The sequence below is a fragment of the Glycine soja genome, chromosome 1 (assembly GCF_004193775.1).
Source record: "Glycine soja cultivar W05 chromosome 1, ASM419377v2, whole genome shotgun sequence".
Classification (NCBI taxonomy): Eukaryota; Viridiplantae; Streptophyta; class Magnoliopsida; order Fabales; family Fabaceae; genus Glycine; species Glycine soja.
Genome location: NC_041002.1, coordinates 6048760 through 6067275, shown reverse-complemented (window position 1 = coordinate 6067275; position 18516 = coordinate 6048760). Strand labels below are relative to the sequence as shown.

The 18516-nt window shown below is 31.2% G+C and overlaps 3 protein-coding genes across 3 annotated transcripts; 2 read left to right on the top strand and 1 right to left on the bottom strand.

Annotated features, from left to right (window-relative positions):
• Positions 1–5135: 5135 nt before the first annotated feature.
• LOC114375306 lies at positions 5136–5597 on the bottom strand. The gene has a single exon (XM_028336619.1). It carries the CDS (start codon positions 5595–5597, stop codon positions 5136–5138), a length of 462 nt encoding a protein of 153 aa, XP_028192420.1.
• A 3843-nt stretch (positions 5598–9440) lies between these two features.
• On the top strand, positions 9441–12231 carry LOC114411434. Its single transcript, XM_028375125.1, has 7 exons — positions 9441–9553; positions 9775–9938; positions 10701–10763; positions 10894–10941; positions 11063–11116; positions 11620–11680; positions 11764–12231. Exons 2-7 carry the CDS (start codon positions 9783–9785, stop codon positions 11862–11864), a joined length of 483 nt encoding a protein of 160 aa, XP_028230926.1. The 5' UTR covers positions 9441–9553; positions 9775–9782; the 3' UTR covers positions 11865–12231.
• Positions 12232–12887: 656 nt separating this feature from the next.
• LOC114366814 lies at positions 12888–18491 on the top strand. The gene is made up of 5 exons (XM_028326898.1): positions 12888–12896; positions 13515–13610; positions 13725–13954; positions 16138–16223; positions 18394–18491. Exons 1-5 carry the CDS (start codon positions 12888–12890, stop codon positions 18489–18491), a joined length of 519 nt encoding a protein of 172 aa, XP_028182699.1.
• The last annotated feature ends 25 nt before the right edge of the window (positions 18492–18516 follow it).

Genomic DNA, 18516 nt, shown 5'->3' with positions numbered 1-18516 from the left:
ACCAATCAAACTTTTTTTTTCTCAGCTCACTTGATAAATTCCCCCACAATTGACTTCTCATGTGTTTGGGAGGCAATGACTAATTCTTTAAAGTACTAAAATTCATTTAAGAGACTAATATCTTATAATAGATATTTTTTCATACACACAAATATAAACATTGAACGATAACCACGTGTTTAAGAGTAAAAAAATAAGATTAACCCTTCAATCATATCACATGATATTTTGACATGAGTCCTCCAGAGATATCATTTAGTACTATTATTACATAACAAACATACACAAAAAGAAAAAATAAGTGCATTCAAACTATGACTTATTAGTAGAGTGGGAAGGAGGAATAGAACACTTCACGTGACATGATGGAATGTTGGGGTGGCATTTTCATGGATTTGGTCATGGCATGGGATGCCATTAGATGATAATGCTCATGTGTACCAAATTTTATGCTGACAAAAACAAAAATCTCCTGTTGTTTGAAACTAGGACCTAGTCACTTCATGTTTCCTACATCTCTCTTTGGGACATACAACATGCATCCACCTAGCTTTATATTGCAAATCAAATGGCCAAACGTGTAACTTCTATAAGCCAATTATGTAAATTCGTGAAAAGGGGAGAAATATCTTTTTTTTTACAATAGAAAAATAATTTGTTATTAACTTATGATTTTTTTGTGTTTTGCCAGCATCGTTATTAAATATCTTAATTCCATATAAACTTAGTATCTGTTAAATTTTATTTTACAATATATACCCTATTCATCCTTAACAAAAATTATTCGATCTAATTTTTTAATTTAAAAAGCTCACTAAATATTCCCTCAAGATTGTAAACATTAGACAATTTTCTTTAATTATTTTCTCTATTGGAATTTTTAATAAACCTTATAAAATACCAAATAAGCACCAAAATACATTACGTCAGATTATCAAGAGACTTTAAGGAATACCTGGATCCATAGAGCTTGATCAACACGCAATGGAATCTTACAGCGGTCACGAACAATTGGTTTAATAACATTCCTCAACCAAATCACCTTCTTCCTTATGGGACCTTCGTTTTCTCTTCAAAAGGGGAAAGGAGAAAACTATTTCTTGATTTGGTGTATTAGGGACCACAACCATGCCTTAGGTTTTAAACCTATTAAGGTTCCCATTATCCCCTAATGGGCCAAACTGGTTTCCGCTCATTAAGCCCATATCAATTTTCTGTTAGCAGTCCAATGGGCTCATTGAATTAGATCACTTTATATTGAACCCATCTAAATGTAAATAATTAATATAAATGTTATAATATAATATGTAGCCCATATTAATTAATTAGGAATTATAAAATTTCTAACAATCTCCCACTTGGACTTCATATTAACCTTAGACATTTATATCACAAAATTCTTTAGGCGCGGAACCATATGTTATTTACTTTTAGACTCCTTTTATACAATCTGATTCATCTCATATAGCAACAGGAAACCACTGCAGTTTTCATCATAATTCAACATGACTAAGCCACAATGATCACCACTGTTACTCATGCTCAATGATATAGATCAAATATGGATAAACGGCACGGAAATTACATACAATATGATCTTAATCATGTTTGTTTCCAACTAGTCCAAACTTTATTCTTTATAGAGATCAATCCAAACTGCAATACAAATATTGCACACAAAACAAGCTCAGAATAGAATGATAAACATCAACTTTATTTCTACAGAAAATCCAAACAATACAAATATCTAGAAAACATAAGATATAAAACATAAATAGGATTCCTACTAAACTAAGGTACTGTTAGGAACTACACCCATATGAGCAGTGTGCTCATGAAAAACTCTAGGTACCAAATCTTTAGTAAGTGGGTCAACTAGCATGGAATCAATCCTTATATGTTCTATGAAAATCTGCCTATTTTGAACTCTTTCCTTCACAACCAGAAACTTGATGTCAATGAATTTTGACTTGGTTGTACTCCTATTGTTGTTGGAGTAAAGAACTGCAGAGTTATTGTCACAATAAATTTTCAAAGGTCTTTCAATGCCATCGACCTCACGCAAACTAATGACAAAGTTTCGCAACCATATCCCGTGATTAGATGCCTCAAAACAAGCAATGAACTCCGCAGCCATGGTTGAAGAAGTTACAAGAGTCTGTTTAGCAGACTTCCAAGAGATAGCTCCTCCAACCAACATATATATGTATCCAGAAATGGAGTATTTGATGTCTTGACATCCAGCAAAATCAGAGTCTGAGTACTTGATGATCTCCAAATTGTTTGACTTCTGATATGTAAGCATGTAGCCTTTAGTTCTCTTCAAGTAACGCATTACGCGTTTCACTGCCTTCCAATGCTACAATCCAGGATTACTCAAGTATCTGTCGAGAACTCCTACGACAAATGCTATGTCGGGACGAGTACAAACTTGAGCATACATCAGACTTCCTACTGCTGACGCATAGGGAATCTTCTGCATCTCAGTTCTTTCAAGGTCATTATTGGGGCATTGTTTGAGACTGAATTTGTCTCCTTTAACTATTGGGGTATCTCCTGGTTTGCTATTTTTCATGCCGAATCTATCAAGTACTTTATCGATATAGCTCTCTTGTGACACCCTTGGATACCTTGAGAGCAATCTCGTAGTATCTTAATACCTAACACAAAAAAAGCTTTCCTAAGATCTTTCATTTCAAAATTTTTTGTTAGAAATCTCTTGGTCTCCTGTAAGAAGCCTATATCTCTGCTAGCAAGCAGTATATCATCGACATATAATACCAAGAATATGTATTTACTCCCACTGAACTTATGATATACACAATCATCAACTACATTTGTCTCGAAACCATATGAAGTAATGACTTGATGGAACTTGTAATACCATTGACGGGAAGCCTGTTTGAGACTATAGATGGATTTCTTTAGTTTGCATACCATGGACTTTGAGTCACCTAACACAAAGTTTTCTGGTTGCACCATATAAATTGTTTCTTTAATGTCACCATTTAGAAACGCAGTCTTAACATCCATCTGATGTAGCTCTAAGTCAAAATGAGCTACCAGTACCATTATAGTTCTAAAAGAATCCTTTGAAGATACTGGAGAAAAGTTTTCTTTATAGTCAATGGCTTCCTTCTGCGTAAAGCCTTTAGCAACTAGACGAGCCTTATATCTCTCGATATTACCCTTTGAATCCTTCTTGGTTTTAAATATCCATTTACAACCAATAGGTTTCACACCTTCAGGCAATTCGACTAGATCTCAAACTTCATTGTCTTTCATAGACTTCATCTCATCTTTCATGGCATCAATCCATTTTTTGAGAGATAGAACTGCACATAGCTTGACAGAAGTTGATTGGATCATCCTCTGTTAAACTAACGTCATCCTCATGTTCTTGGAGAAATATAATATAATCATTTGAGATTACACTTCTCCTCTCTCTAATGGATCTCCTTAATGACACTTCTTGAGGTTGTTGAGGTTGCTCTAAAGGTATTTGAGGGAGAACCTCATTTTTGTCTTGTTCTGGAACAATGTAAATAGTTTGAACATTGTCTTCTATTACTGGAGTTGTGTCTTGAACAGTAATAGGTACGAGGACTTGATCACTGTAAATAACAGGTTCTTCCTCAAAGACAACATTCCTTATGTTCTCTTCCTTCTTAAACTCAACTTCCTCAAGAAATCTTGCATTTCCCGTCTCAAAAAAGGATCTTAAGGTAGGATTGTAAAATTTATAGCCCTGAGAGCGTTCAACATAGCCAACAAAATAACAGCTAATTGTTCTTGAGTCCAACTTTCTTTCATGTGGCCTATAAGGTGTGCCTCAGCCGAACAACCCCAAATCTACAAATGTTTAATGCTTGTCCTTTTACCAGTCCAAAGTTCATAAGGGTTTTGTTAACTGCTTTACTTGACACCCTATTAAAGATGTAAACTGCAATCTCTAAGGCTTCTCCCCAAAGTGACTCTAGCAAAGAAGAATGACTAATCACACTTCTCACCATATCCTTAAGAGTTCAGTTTCTTCGTTCTGCTACACCATTCATGCTAGGTTTTTCTGGCAAAGTGTATTGAGGAACAATTACACACTCTTTGAGGAAAAGCACAAAAGGTCCTGGACGTTGTTCTCCTGATCCATCATATCTGCCATAGTACTCACCACCACGGTCAGATTTGACAGCCTTAATTTTCTTTCCAAGTTGAAGTTCAGCCTTAGCCTTGAAAGTCTTAAAAAGGTCTAGGGATTGGGACTTCTCATGTATCAAATATAGGTAGCCGTATCTAGAGTAGTCATTTATGAACGTAATGAAATATTGTCCATTCCAAGAAGTTGTAGGAAAAGGACCACAAATGTTTGTATGCACTAGTTCTAAGACGTCTTTAGCTCTTTCGGCACCTAATTTCCTTATGTTTGTTCATTTTCCCTTTATCCATTCAACATAGACCTCAAAGTCTGATAAATCCAAAGGGTCAAGAATTTCATCCAACACAAGTCTCTGAATTCTCTTTTTAGAGATATGGCCTAAACGCTTATACCATAAGGTGGTTAAATCCTCATTCAACTTTTGTTTTGTACCACGTGAACTTATTTGCAGTATTTCATTATAGGAACTAACAACATCAAGCATGTAAAGATTATCAATTAAAGAACCAGAACCAACCATATTTGAATTTTGGTAGAGACTAACTTTATTATTTCCAAATGAACAAGAAAATCCAAATTTGTCCAAACTAGAAATAGAAATCAAATTCCGTCTAAAAGACGGTAAAACAAAGGTCTTAAATAAATCCAAATAAAATCCAGTTTTTAACTACAATCTAAAAGTTCCAATATCTTCCACTGCAACCTTCTTGCCATCACCCACAAAGATGAACCTTTCATCATCACTTGGCGACTGGCTCCACAGGCAACCCTGCATAGTCATACTTATGTGAGTAGTAGCACCAGAATCTATCCACCAAGTATCTTTAGGTACAAAAGCCAAATTAACTTCAGAACAAACTAGAGTAAGAAATTTACCTTTCTTCACACGCCATGCGGCATACTTGGGACACTCTTTCTTCATGTATCCCGACTTCTTGCAGAAGTAACAGGTAAATTCCTCATCCTTCTTTTGTTTCCTTTGCTAAGAAGTCCCTTCCGCAACACCCTTAGTCTTCTTCCTTTTCTTATTCTGAGAGGTCGAAGTCAAGTGAACACTTTCAATCCTATCTCTCTGCAGCCTCTCCTCTTGCACGCAATGAGATATAAGCTCATTGAGGGACCATTTGTCCTTCTGAGCATTATAGATCACTTTGAATTGCCCAAAGTGTGTAGGAAGTGAGATCAAAACCAAGTGCACGAGCAGGTCTTCACCAAGCTCTAACTTAAGTGACTTGAGTTTTGATGCGAGATTGGACATCTCCATAATGTACTCCCTTATGTTCCCTTTGCCTTTATACTTCATGGAGATGAGTTTAGCCAAAAGGTTACTCATCTCTGCTTTTTCATTTTTGGCAAAGTATTGCTCAATTTCCTCAAGGAATTTCTTTGCACTTTGACCCTTAGAAATAGAGCCCCGAAACGCCTCTGGAATAGAGTGTTTCATGATCATAAGGCACATTCGATTGGATTGATCCCACTTCTCAATTTTTACCTCATTAGAGGTTTCCGGAGTGGAAATGGGTCATTCTGTCCTTAGTGCCAAGTCCAAATCCATACAACCAAAAACAATTTCTACGGTTTCCTTCCAGACCTTAAAATTTGTCCTATTCAGCATTAGGATAGAATTCACTTAGGCAGTAACATTTGCAACACTAACAATATTAACTAAACAGAAAACAAAAATTAATAACATGTTCACAAATAATCAAGCAAGTCATATAAAGTATATATAACAAGACATGCAAATATTTTTCATAACATATCAATCACAAGATACCCATCACAATATTAATTCTAGTCTTTGGACAGAGAAATCAATTTGTAATTGGTACTCTCAACGCAATGATCAAATATTGTCAATTAGTTGTGACAAATAATAGTCTTTCTTTGGATCAACTATTATTCTCACGAAAAAAAAACTTTATAATTGTCACATATTTATCATCGCAGGTATGTTATTATTTGATCAAATTGTGTCTTCCTTTGGGCCGAGCACAATTCGCATAAACAATTCCATACTAACATCCATAAAATTTAATTAAATTAATTTACACAATAGAGGTTACTTTGACAACATAATGGTTCAATCAATTTAATTAAAATTACCGGACACGCAAATAAATGGAAAAGGATCCGTAATGGTTAAATTTGCACCCAAGTATGATAGCAGTAAATATTTGAAAACAACATCATGGTAAACTAATTACGCATCTGAAATGAACATACCACGATACTATCACAAATTTATACTAACAAAAAAATTTCATAAACTATCAGCCTATCACCGATTCATGAAGGAAAAATAGTTGGCAAACAAAAAGAAAAACAATAAATTATTCATATAAGACAAAGACCATTGCCTTATTATTGATTCATATATATATATATATATATATATATGAAATTGTGTCACGTACAAAACATCATGATAATGACATACATATAGATTCACAAATCGCACACAATGACTTTATATAAAAATATAAGTCCCTATCGCTTTGTATTTGACGTAAAGAGTTTTCGAAAACCTTATATGTATAAAACAAAAAAGAAAACTTTCTTGCTCACGAAATATATATTGTTCTAGAAAACCAACGCCGGATACGTAAAACTTTTATCCCAAATAGAATAATACGTAACCACATGCAACACAAACAAAAATTGTGTACAAACTCATAAATCAAATGCAGAAGTCTTTTATTCATTTGAAAAAAAAAAGGAAAAAAACTTTATGACCATAACTCAAAAATTTACGGATTTTACAATTTTATTGATTGAAATAGTTTCTCCCCAAAATAAAATTAGGGTTCATATAACTAAAACGATCCAGATATTATACATATCAAACAACTTTAAATCTCAATAATCTAACAGTAATGAAGGCTCTGATACCACTTGTTGGAATTTTTAATAAATCTTATAAAATATCAAATGAGCACCAAAATACATTATGTCAGATTAGGAAGAGGTTTTAATGAATACCTACATCCATAGAGTTTGATCAACACGCAGTAGAATCTTACAGCGATCACGAACAATTGGTTTAATGACATTCCTCAATCAAATCATTTTCTTCCTTATGGGACCTTCGCTTTCTCTTCTGATGGGGAGAGGATAAAACTGTTTCTTGATTTGTTGTATTAGGGATCACAATCATGCCTTAGGTTTTAAACCTATTAGGGTTTCCATTATTTCTTAATGGGCCAAATTGGTTTCCACTCATTAAGCCCATATCAATTTTTCTGTTGACAGTCTAATGAACTCATTGAATTATATCACTTTATATTGAATCAATCAAAATATAAATAACTAATATAAATATTATAACATAATATGTAATCCATATTAATTAATTAGGACCTCACATTCTCTCCATCGCTGCACTGGGCATTAAGTTTATCATCTTTTCTGAATTTTTAAGTTCTTTGATCGAGTTTTTATAATATATACCAGATTTTCTTGATTTATAAATGTCATTAATTAAATGCCCCGAAGAATTAGTATAGTTAATATCAGAATATCTGATTGTTTACCCCAGCAATTCACACTTACCCACTACTCAACCAATTCCTTAAAATTATTGTTGGCAATAAATGAAAGACTAATGTCACGATGAAAAACTTTTTGTTGCCGGCATGTATGTAGAAAACTAAAAATTAACATTGAATCTAGAATTCTAACCTAGCCTTTTCTTTCATTAATTTTTATCTATTAATAAAGACAATTATTTCCTTTAGTATATACATTTTTTATTCCTAAATTATCATTTAATAGATATAATTATTGTCACTTTCTCTATAAAAAATTGCTATTACTACTTTTTTAACTATTTTTTCTTCTTATTTTTAAAAAATAAAAATAAAGGAACAAAGTACTTTTTTTTCAACTAGTATATAAAAAATAAAAAAAAAATTATGTACACATTTTTATATCCATTTTATCTTTATAATTACATTCATACATCATTATTTTATTCTTGCAATTATCTTCATAAATCACTCACTAACTTTTATTATCTTTTTATTAAAATAAAAATATGAAAAAACAGTTAAACACGACGTGTTTATTTCTCCTTTATATATATATATATATATATATAATATTTTTTGAAGTGAATTTATCCGATCATTAAATGTTACTTATAATAATTATTTCAAAAATTATACATAGAACAATTTAGATTAATTGATAATATATAAAAAAAAACAGTATATGATAATTAAATTTATTTGAAAGGCCATCGGAGATTAAATATGAATACATCTCTTAAGCGTAACTCAAATTCGATGAATCTCATTCAAAATTCGTTGAATAATTTATTCTATTCATTTCGTGACAGTGTTAATATACGTGAAATAATAAATCAGAATACATTATTACCACAGTGTGCATTTCGAATCTGCGAATATATATGTACAAACAAGTATCTGTCAAAAACTTGATTATTTGTACTTCGATTAATAATAAAAAATCTGTTTTTACCAGATTGCCTTTATTGTAAGATTTTTTTTTTAAAAAAAAAACTAGTCATGTTTATATTTCGATAACTTAATGCTCAAAAAGTAATATTTAGATCAAATACTGGATTCAATGTAAAAATATTATATTATTATATAATTATGAAATTAATATGTACTATGTTAATTTTTATAATAATTATATTTAAAAATATTAAAATTTATGATATATAATTTCATTAATTTATAGATTTTTGGAAATGATATTCTTGGTGTAAAAAAACTAATATTCGTTTGGAAACTTTAATTAAAATTTTATCAATTATAATTTTCTATATACGAAACTGAAATGTAAGACACTGTCTAAGAGATCTGATTTCAATTAGCCACAGAACAAATGGTGGTTAGTTCACACTTCACAATTTTACTTTTTTATTTTACACATTCAAAAAAATAAAAGATTAAATTAGTTGTCTATTTTTTTATTTCAATTTGATTATTTTTTTTTATATTCAATTTAATTTTTTAATTTTTAAAATTGATTCGATTTAGTTTTTACTGTAGCTCTTTAACTTTTAAAATATATTTAATTTGATCCGTCCTTTAAATTAATTTAAATTATCCTTCTATGATCATATCATTTAAATGTATGTTTTGTGACAAATTAAAGTGTCTTAAAAAGTAAAAATCAAATTAAATTCTAAAAAAATTAAATAAACAAATTAAACCTAAATAATAAATTAAAGAAACAATAAATTAATTTAACCAAAATAAAACTTTAATATTTAATGAAAATTATGAAGGTATATATATAAAAAGTGGGAACGCAATAGAGATGCTTGTGCAGCTATCGGTATTTTCATTCGAGTTGCAGTTTGGCGGTTAAACGTCTTCTTCTCTTCTCTTCTCTGCATCCATCAGATCCAAATTTTCTCGCGATACGGTACGCTACGATATTTTGTTCCTTTCGTCGCACACTCTTCGCAATAATCTCATACTTTTTCATGCTGATTTCGTTTGATGCGTTGCTAATTTGGAACCGTGATTATTGATCCATGTAATTAAGATTGAAATCAATAGGTTTCGTATTAATTTGTGTTAAGTTTTTTCGAAAATTGTTGCTGCTTCGCTTCAGTGATAATTTTGCAATTATTTGGTGTGCAGAGGGAGCAATGTCAGATGCTAAGGTTGAGGATTTGAAGAAGGAAGAGGAGGTTGGTGATGATTCTCCTAGGAACGAAGTTGACAGTGAAAAATCTGCGGATGATCTGAAAGATTCGGATAACGATAAAAGCGATGGAAACCCCATGCCCTCATCCCAGCAGGAGGTAATTGTTTGTTTGTTATTCAGTGGAATGAATTTTGTAAGAACAAGGTAGCATTTGAGAGAATCAGTTTTTAGTTTTGGAATGTTAGTTTTGGGTAATTGGTTATTTTTGGATATCATGTCACAATAATGACTTTGTTGGTGACTAATCTCTACCGAAGAATATGTTTGATCACCTTTAGTGGGATCTTGTCTCCCATCTCAAACCCAAGACTTTGCTTAAGGAATACGAATCCAGTTTCACTTGGATGAACGTAATGTTGTTGGTTGGGTAATTGGTGTGGAGATGCTAAAAAACATAAAAATTTTGAAACAATTTTTTCTTAATTTGGGTTTGGCAGCCAAAATATCATAATAATGCCTAAAAGGCTAAAATTTATCTTAGTTGTATGCCTGCTGCTGTGTATTTTGATTCACGTAAATGTTCATAGATGTGAAAAGTATAAAGTTGTATTCTTCAATCTTATCCTTGCCTCATCATCTTTTCATTAGGTTACATGTACATCAAATTATCAGAGCAATCAGAGTTTGAGTTTGCGTATCATTTCATTATATTTTCATTTATATGGGAAAAATATTAGATTTTAATCAGGTTTTGATGTTATTTAAATCACTTTTTAAGCCCTCGAAGACATTATGCCTTAATGATAGAGGGTTTCTTAAAATTATTTCAATTTTTTTTATTATTCTTGGCGATAAACCCCATATTATGGGCTTATGGTATTATGTTCTGGTATCATTTGCTGTAAATTTGTTCTTGCAGGAAGCAGCTGTTAAGAAAAAGTATGGAGGGATGTTACCAAAGAAGCCTCCACTAATATCGAAGGTTACTTTCTTATCTTAGCCGATCCTGCTTCATCAATGTTTCTCTTCCAGCTGTCATCCAATCATCTGTACATTTGGGTGAAATGTTCTTTTGAAACTGATTTTTCTTCATGAACATTCTTTTATTGCAGGATCATGAACGTGCTTACTTTGACTCTGCTGATTGGGCTTTGGGGAAGGTATTTTCTGACCTTGGAAGCATTAGTTTATCATTATATTATGAAAACTTTTAGCTTACCTTCAGTATATTTTATTTAGATGCCTGACATCGCGCCCTTTTCTTTTTGATTTTTCAAACAGCAAGGAGCACAAAAGCCTAAAGGACCACTTGAAGCACTCCGCCCAAAGTTGCAGGTGAAATGCATTGCAGATTTTTTCTTCTCTACTTATATGAACAATTAGTGAGTTTATTTTTCTGCATTGGGGTGGTTTGCATAACTGAGGTAATTTCCCCTTCGTTTAACCCCCTTCATCCATGCCTCTTTTAAGTGTGTTTCCAATGTTCAAACCCCCAAATTTACCCAGATTAAATTGCAGAACCATTATGAAGACTGGGTTTGTTGTTTGGATTACATCTTTGCAATGCTGCAAATGTGCTATGCACTTGATGCAATTAACTTTGATGGGAGTTAGTGAAGCCATAATCCCTTTCCTTGTATTTTGCAATGAAGTTTCTTAATGAAAATTTTGGGCTGAATAACCATCACCATAATTGTGACATTTGTCCAAAGTAACCATTGATCCATTACATGGCTAAGGTAAACGATACATTGCAATAGATGTATTCCCATGCGTATCATTGACATTGCTTTTTTGTTTTCTGTCCCCCTTGGCATCTTACCCATACTGGTAATCAGCCAACACAACAGCACGCTCGTTCAAGACGCTCAGCTTATGCTCCAGCAGATGATAATGAAGGTACATACAGTCTTTTTGTTCCAAAATGTTCAAATCTGTGTTAAAGTTCAATAACGTTTTGAGATACCTTTCTGTTTTGACAGTTGATGGCTGCAACAGTGATGCATCAGCAGAGCATCAGAGTGCTACTGAAGAAGTTGGTGGTGATAAAAGTGATACTGCTCAGGACCAAAGCTGCCATTAGTAGCAATGGATTTGACCTATAATTTGCATTTTGACGGTGACTAGAGTTGCTTGTGCTAAAAAAACTAGAAGTTGGAGTTTTGAAGCAGTTGTAACCATGAATTAGATAACTCTTCGCAAGTATGGGATTATATGACGTGCTAAGATTGCACTATGAGACCTTGATCTCTCATTCATTTGCGAAGGCACGATTGTGGCATTTGTAACATTTGACATCTCAAAATATAATCGTCTACAATAAGATTGGGTGTGAAACTTGACAATAATCTGTTTGTAAACTATCAGTATATAATATTATGGTCAAGGCATATGAGTAACTGATAAAACAGTCTAGTGAAGTTATAATAAAATCAAGAGTAAACTACAAATCGTTTCCCTGTGCTTGTTTCACAAGGTAACCAAAGACAATAGTGTCATTTGTATAACACCTCCCCCTCCCTAATTATTGCCTGTGTTCTAATTCCCACTTATTCAATTATGCTTCAATTTCTCATTGCGTTTTTTTAATAGTCCATCTTCACACACGGGCACACTCTTGTTCCAAACTTGCAAATGCCACTGAGATAGGTAGTCAGAAGTAGTTAAGAGACAATGCTGTTGTAACTACTGGATGAGTTATAATAAGTGAGCTGCACCTGCATTTTATAAAAGCATTGCATCTGTATTTCATAATTTTATTCGATTAATATGACTTTTCTTTTATATGGATTTCCTCTCCTATACTTTGAACTCGTGTGTGGTCGGATCAAGTGACTGCCACATGTTTCTTTTATAACATCAATTACATTTTGTCAAATCTGTTTAAACGTTGAAAATAAGTGTCAATTTTCATCGTAATTTTTTCCCATCCAGCAATTGTTCTAACTTCTGACCCTCCCCTTCCCCCCAAAAAAAATTTGCAATGGAATTGGATTATTTTAATTCATTGTGTATTTTGATTTGTTTCTATTACATTTGAGATATTTGACAATTTTAATGTGAAATAGCATTATTCTAAGATGACCGTTGATTATCTAAAATAAGAATGTATTTGGTAAAACATTTTAATTAACTTTTAGTTTTTTGTTTTAACTGAAAAGTTTATTTAACTCTTTGCTATCCGAAATTTTTAAAGTAGTTTTTAGTATTTTTTGAGACTATTTCAAGAAATATTTTTTAAAACATTAGCTTTTATTTTCTATTTATTTATTCAATTTTTGTCTTTAAATATTTATTACATTTCATTTTTAATATTTTCTATTTAAAGTAAAAAAATTATTATTTTATCTTTTGTGTAATTTTATATTTTTCAGTTATTTCAATATATGTTCTTAAATATGTATTCAATGATTTTTCAGCTTTTAACTACTAATTAATTTTTTAGTTTACAATTAACTTTTCAGCTTTTAATTATCTTTTTAACTAATTTTGTCAAACCTATCCTAAGTCTTCTTTCAAAATGAACAAAAATATGAATATTAGGCTTTAAATTATCAATGTATTCATTAAATATTTATAAAATTTACGTTAATTACTTTTTTGCCACTGATCCAGATAACAGAAAAGAGAAAAGCTTGCATTTTGAGTTCAAATTCGTGCCAAAAAATGATGCTTTTGATGACATAATTTGGAAATTTTCATTTTTTATTTATTTTTATTTTTGTGTTTGTAGGCTTTGCTTAAAAAGTTTCACCCGCCAAGACCTGATTGGTACGAGGAGTTCTATGCTTCGGTTATGAACTCGGCTGCTAAGGATTATGAAGCTGAGGTTTTTTGTTCATTCTTCATTTTTATGGATTTTTTTTTTCAAGTCATTTTGTTTTGGATGGTTATTTGTTTTTGTTATTGCATTGAGTTCAAGTTTGGGGTGTTTCCTAGTCAGGTTGCGATGTATAAGTCTCAAATCTTCAGTAACTTGAAGGGGAAGGGTCTAAGAATCTTGGAGATTGGCATTGGAACTGGTCCCAACCTCAGTTATTATGCCATTGGTTCTGATGTAGAGGTTGTTGGCATTGATCCAAACCAGAAGATAGAAAAGCATGCTCGGTCCTCGGCTGTGTCGGCTGGATTGCCTCCTTCAAGTTTTGAGTTTATACAAGTTGTATGTATGATATGGGAATAGAAACTATGCCATGGAGAAGTTATGGTCTAAATGATGACTCATTACTTGTTATTCAAATGAAAACCTTTAATTAGTAGTATAAATTAAGCTAAATTATTCAGTTGGCCCCTGAACTATCTGGTAATTTTCAAGTAGGTCTTTAAACTAATTTTTTTAGTTGATTCTTTGATTAAGTAATTTTTTTATTTTTTAATTGAATCCCTAGGATTTTTAAAATGGCCATAAATTGTCATTTTTTGGTTGTTTAATACCACCATAAACTAATCCTAGGACACTATTTATTTAGTGTAGGGACCCAATTAAAAAAAATTAGTTTAGGAACCTACTTGAGAAACTCGTAAATAGTATAGTGATCAATTGAGTAATTTAACCTATAGGTTACAAAACATCATGTTTATATTTATAGATGCTTTCAATGCTTGTGGTGATTGTAGCCTATCGGATAAAAGCTAAATGTGGATGATGTATTATCATTGACAATACATCATATTTATCATTATTATATGTCAGCATAATGACATTTCAAAAGCCTAGTGCAAGATAGAAATATAGAAGCCTTATCTCTTGATGAACTAGAAATGGAAGCTATTCTCTTTATGGATGATGCTCAAGAAAGGAATGAGATTGATATTATTCTTGTTTGTAGGAATTATGCAGTAATTTATGATGACGATGATTTATAATTTTAAAGAAGTATATGTTCTTAATTTGGATTTGAAGAATTGTAATTATATATTTATGATGTTTTATGATTTTTTTACAAATCTAAATATGTATCATGCACATATTGTATCCTATATATTTTAAGGATGGATATATCTCTGTAGTGGTGGCTACGCATATTGTATCTGTGCATCACAGGCCCAATATAATAATTAGTAGAACATGTATTTTGCCAATAGATTTTGAAGTTATTCTTCATTTTTGAAACAAGCATTTCTACTGTGATGTTTCTTTTAGAAGAACCATCTTTCACTAGATTGTTGTTTTGTTCAATTTAATGTTGTCTGATTGTGCTTGTGTTAATTGATCTTCAAATTTTAAAATTCTCTCTGTTTAGGTTGGGGACGTTATATGTTGATGGATTGACAAGTGTACCAATGTGTCCCAAGTAATAAAGTTAAAATGAAAGTTCGAATATCGTATCCACGAAAATTTTGTTTGTACTTAGATAGATGAATATTTAATTAAGAAAAAAATTTGGAAAAAGGTAATAGAAAACACTAAAATAAATTGCTGAAAATTAAATCAAACAAGAAAAAGAATTAAACATAAATTAAAATTAATTAATTAAAGACAAAAAAGTTGAGAAAATTCAATAATATTATAGAAGAAAATTGAGAAGATGAAAATGTTGAAAATTTAGCCTACCAGAGCTACTCCGTGATGTAATGTTAATGATTTTTCTCTATTTATAATTATTCCAATTTACACATGCATCTACTAATATACTCTAACTTTGGTCCCCCGCATGAAAGAGTCTAATTTATCTATTTTCTCTCTCAAATCTCTTTGCAAAGTTAAAATAGTAAATTACATTAAGAATAAAGATGTATAATAGGTTAAATAAATATCATCCTATCCCTAGTAATATTCATAAATAGATAATAAGACAAATTACATCAAGAGTAGTTGATTGTCAAGTTCCCAACAAAGGGGATTTAGCCTATCATTGTCATGGAGACTTTACAATTACAAGAGGGGAATATTTAGTAAAGGGGGAAAAGATTAAAAAAAGGGAATGGAGGGAAGGAATAACTCTAACTGCTTGTTTCTCCTTCTTCTAACCTTTGTCTTCTATAAGGAATTGTATTCTGTTGTAATTTATGTGTGTCTTCTCCTTTTTCTCTTTTCTTCTTTTATAGGTGCAGATTAGTAGGCTTCTGAATTAGTCTGATTTTTTTAATTAATCATTCTTTTCTTAATTATCCTTTCTTCCTTAATTAGCCATTCTTTCTTCAATTAGCTTTCTTTCCTTAATTATTCCTGCATTTCTAGACTTTATTTTATTCACTAAGCTTCATACATCCATCACTTTTAATATTCTCTGCACAAAAACTTAAATTATGTTAATTTAACAATTATTTGCTCAAAAAGAAAAAATTAGAAGAGAAAAATTATAAATTTCTATATAATTTAATTCTAAAATATACTCATAATTAACTGTTATTACTATACTATTAAGTGATGCTTTTGTTGATGTAGTCGTTGGAATACTTGTCTTGTGTTATGTCAAAGATGTTGATATGACATCGAAAGGTAGTGAAACTTTTAGAGACTGTTTTTGTTCAAATATGTTTGCTTCTCTTGGGATTTGGTGCGTACAGGACTTTAAAACCAAAGAGGAACATTTACTAAATCCATTGTTGTGTTTATGAGTTTACTTAGTTGTGTTTGTCTCAGCTAGGTTGAGTAATTATTATATACTTTAGTTGCAGTTTAGTATGTTCCCATCCCAAAACAGTTTATTGTTTGAAAAATAAAAACTATGTTGGGACATAGCACTTATTTTATAGTATTACATGATATTTCTATTGTTGAACTCTGTAACGAAGCATTAAAAAGTAGAAAGAAGTCTTTGATGCTTTTACATGAAAAAGGAGATCAGAATCATAATAAGCATTGGTTCACATTTGAAGACACTTATTTATCATTCTCTAGACTATAATCATTCCTTGAAAATGACAATTATGCCGACTGATAATAGATAGACATTAGCACTATATAGAAAAAATAGAAAAAATACAACAAGCTTTTAATGCTATGCAAATAACTATAATTTGATTGTTTATCTCTTTCTAATTAAATAGATATTAATTTAAATAATGAAATAAATATTTCACAATAGATGACAACTAAGAAAGTATGTATATGATTGTCATTTTCTTATAAATAATATATTAATAGTGTCATGAACCAACTATTTCAAAAACTTAAACTATTAGGTGATGGGTGCTGGTACATATTGGTTTTTTATATTAACACACTCAATCACATAAGCGCTCTTTAGGCTTGAAGTTTGGTCAATGCATAAGGTCACCCACCTAGTGGTGAAATTCAACTTTTTATTCGAAGAATGAGGACAATAAGGAACAAAACTGTAGAAGCATTTGGTTGTAGACTAATACCATGTCATGAACCAACTACTCAAAAGCTTGTGCTATTAGGTGAAGAACCATGAGTGTTTGTATATCAAGCAAATAATAATTACAAATATTATGGAAACTTTAATTACATAATATAATACTCATCATATACTATCTCCACATAAATTACTAAATAGAACAATTAGACATTACGATAAACAGCCATGGGATTGGAACATCGCTCTTGTCTACTTAATAATTTTCTGATATATTAATTTTCACATTGCACCTATCTATCATGCATACATATAGAGAGATTTCATATGTACAACTCTTTTATGATGGTACTTTCTTGGGTTAATTAAGTTTTTAATCCCTTAAGTTTTTTAGCTTCCAATTTTTAGTCTTAAATTTTTTTTAACTACTTTCAATCTTCCATTACTTTTTTGTCATCACTTTTAGTCTCTCATTTATTTTTATTTTTCAAAATTAGTCCTAAATATAAAATAGATGAAGGTCTATGGGCAAAACAATGATTAATTTTGAGTAATAAAAATAAACTGTGTGTGTGTGCGCATTATGTGTATTTAATAATTGTGTAGCTGCGAAAGGTGTAAACAAAACTTTAAAATTCACTGACTCAATGTTGAAATTGAAACCAATAATCTTAGTAAATAGCTTAATTTTGGGTTTTTTTTTGTGTTTTCATGCATTACATAGATGGGACTTTTCTCAAATTTATGCAAAGAGTTCTTGATCCTCTGCGATAGACACTTGTAGATGGGTGCCACCTTTCTAGGGAAATCAGAAACGATATATCCAGGCCTGGATTTTCAAGTATTGAGCTCAACATTCTTGTCTAGTGCTACATTTATAGACCCCCATGCATATGGAATAGCTTACAAGTAGTATCAAAAGCATATCTTTTATCCTCTTAGCCTGCCAACTATGTTACTTGGAAATGATTGTAGCCATTTTCAGGTACTTCACTAGAGTGCAGGTTTCAACACAATTATGACTAACTGTGAAGCTCTGCTACGTACAAATGTCTATCTATGTACATTTGTGTCATCACCAAGGTCATGTTTAGATAAACTTCTTCTAAGTGTTTATAGGAGAAGAAATTAAGGAGAAAAAATGAAACCAACTTATATCAAATAACATTATAATCAAATAATTGCATACCTATATATTTTGGAATTTTCTATTCTAATAATTAATGTGGGTTAATATTATAAGACAATTATATTAGCTATTTATCTTTAGTGGATTTTATTTTATGTAATCAAAGTAAGTGAACCCGTTAGACAACTAAATCAAAGGATATGAACTTAAATGAGCAGATATCAGTGTTGACCCATTAGGGGATAATGTGAACCCTATTAAGTTAATACGCTATAAGAAGACTATGGTTCTCAATATACCGAGCCGTCACATATAGTTTCTTTTCTTCTCATCTGAAGAGT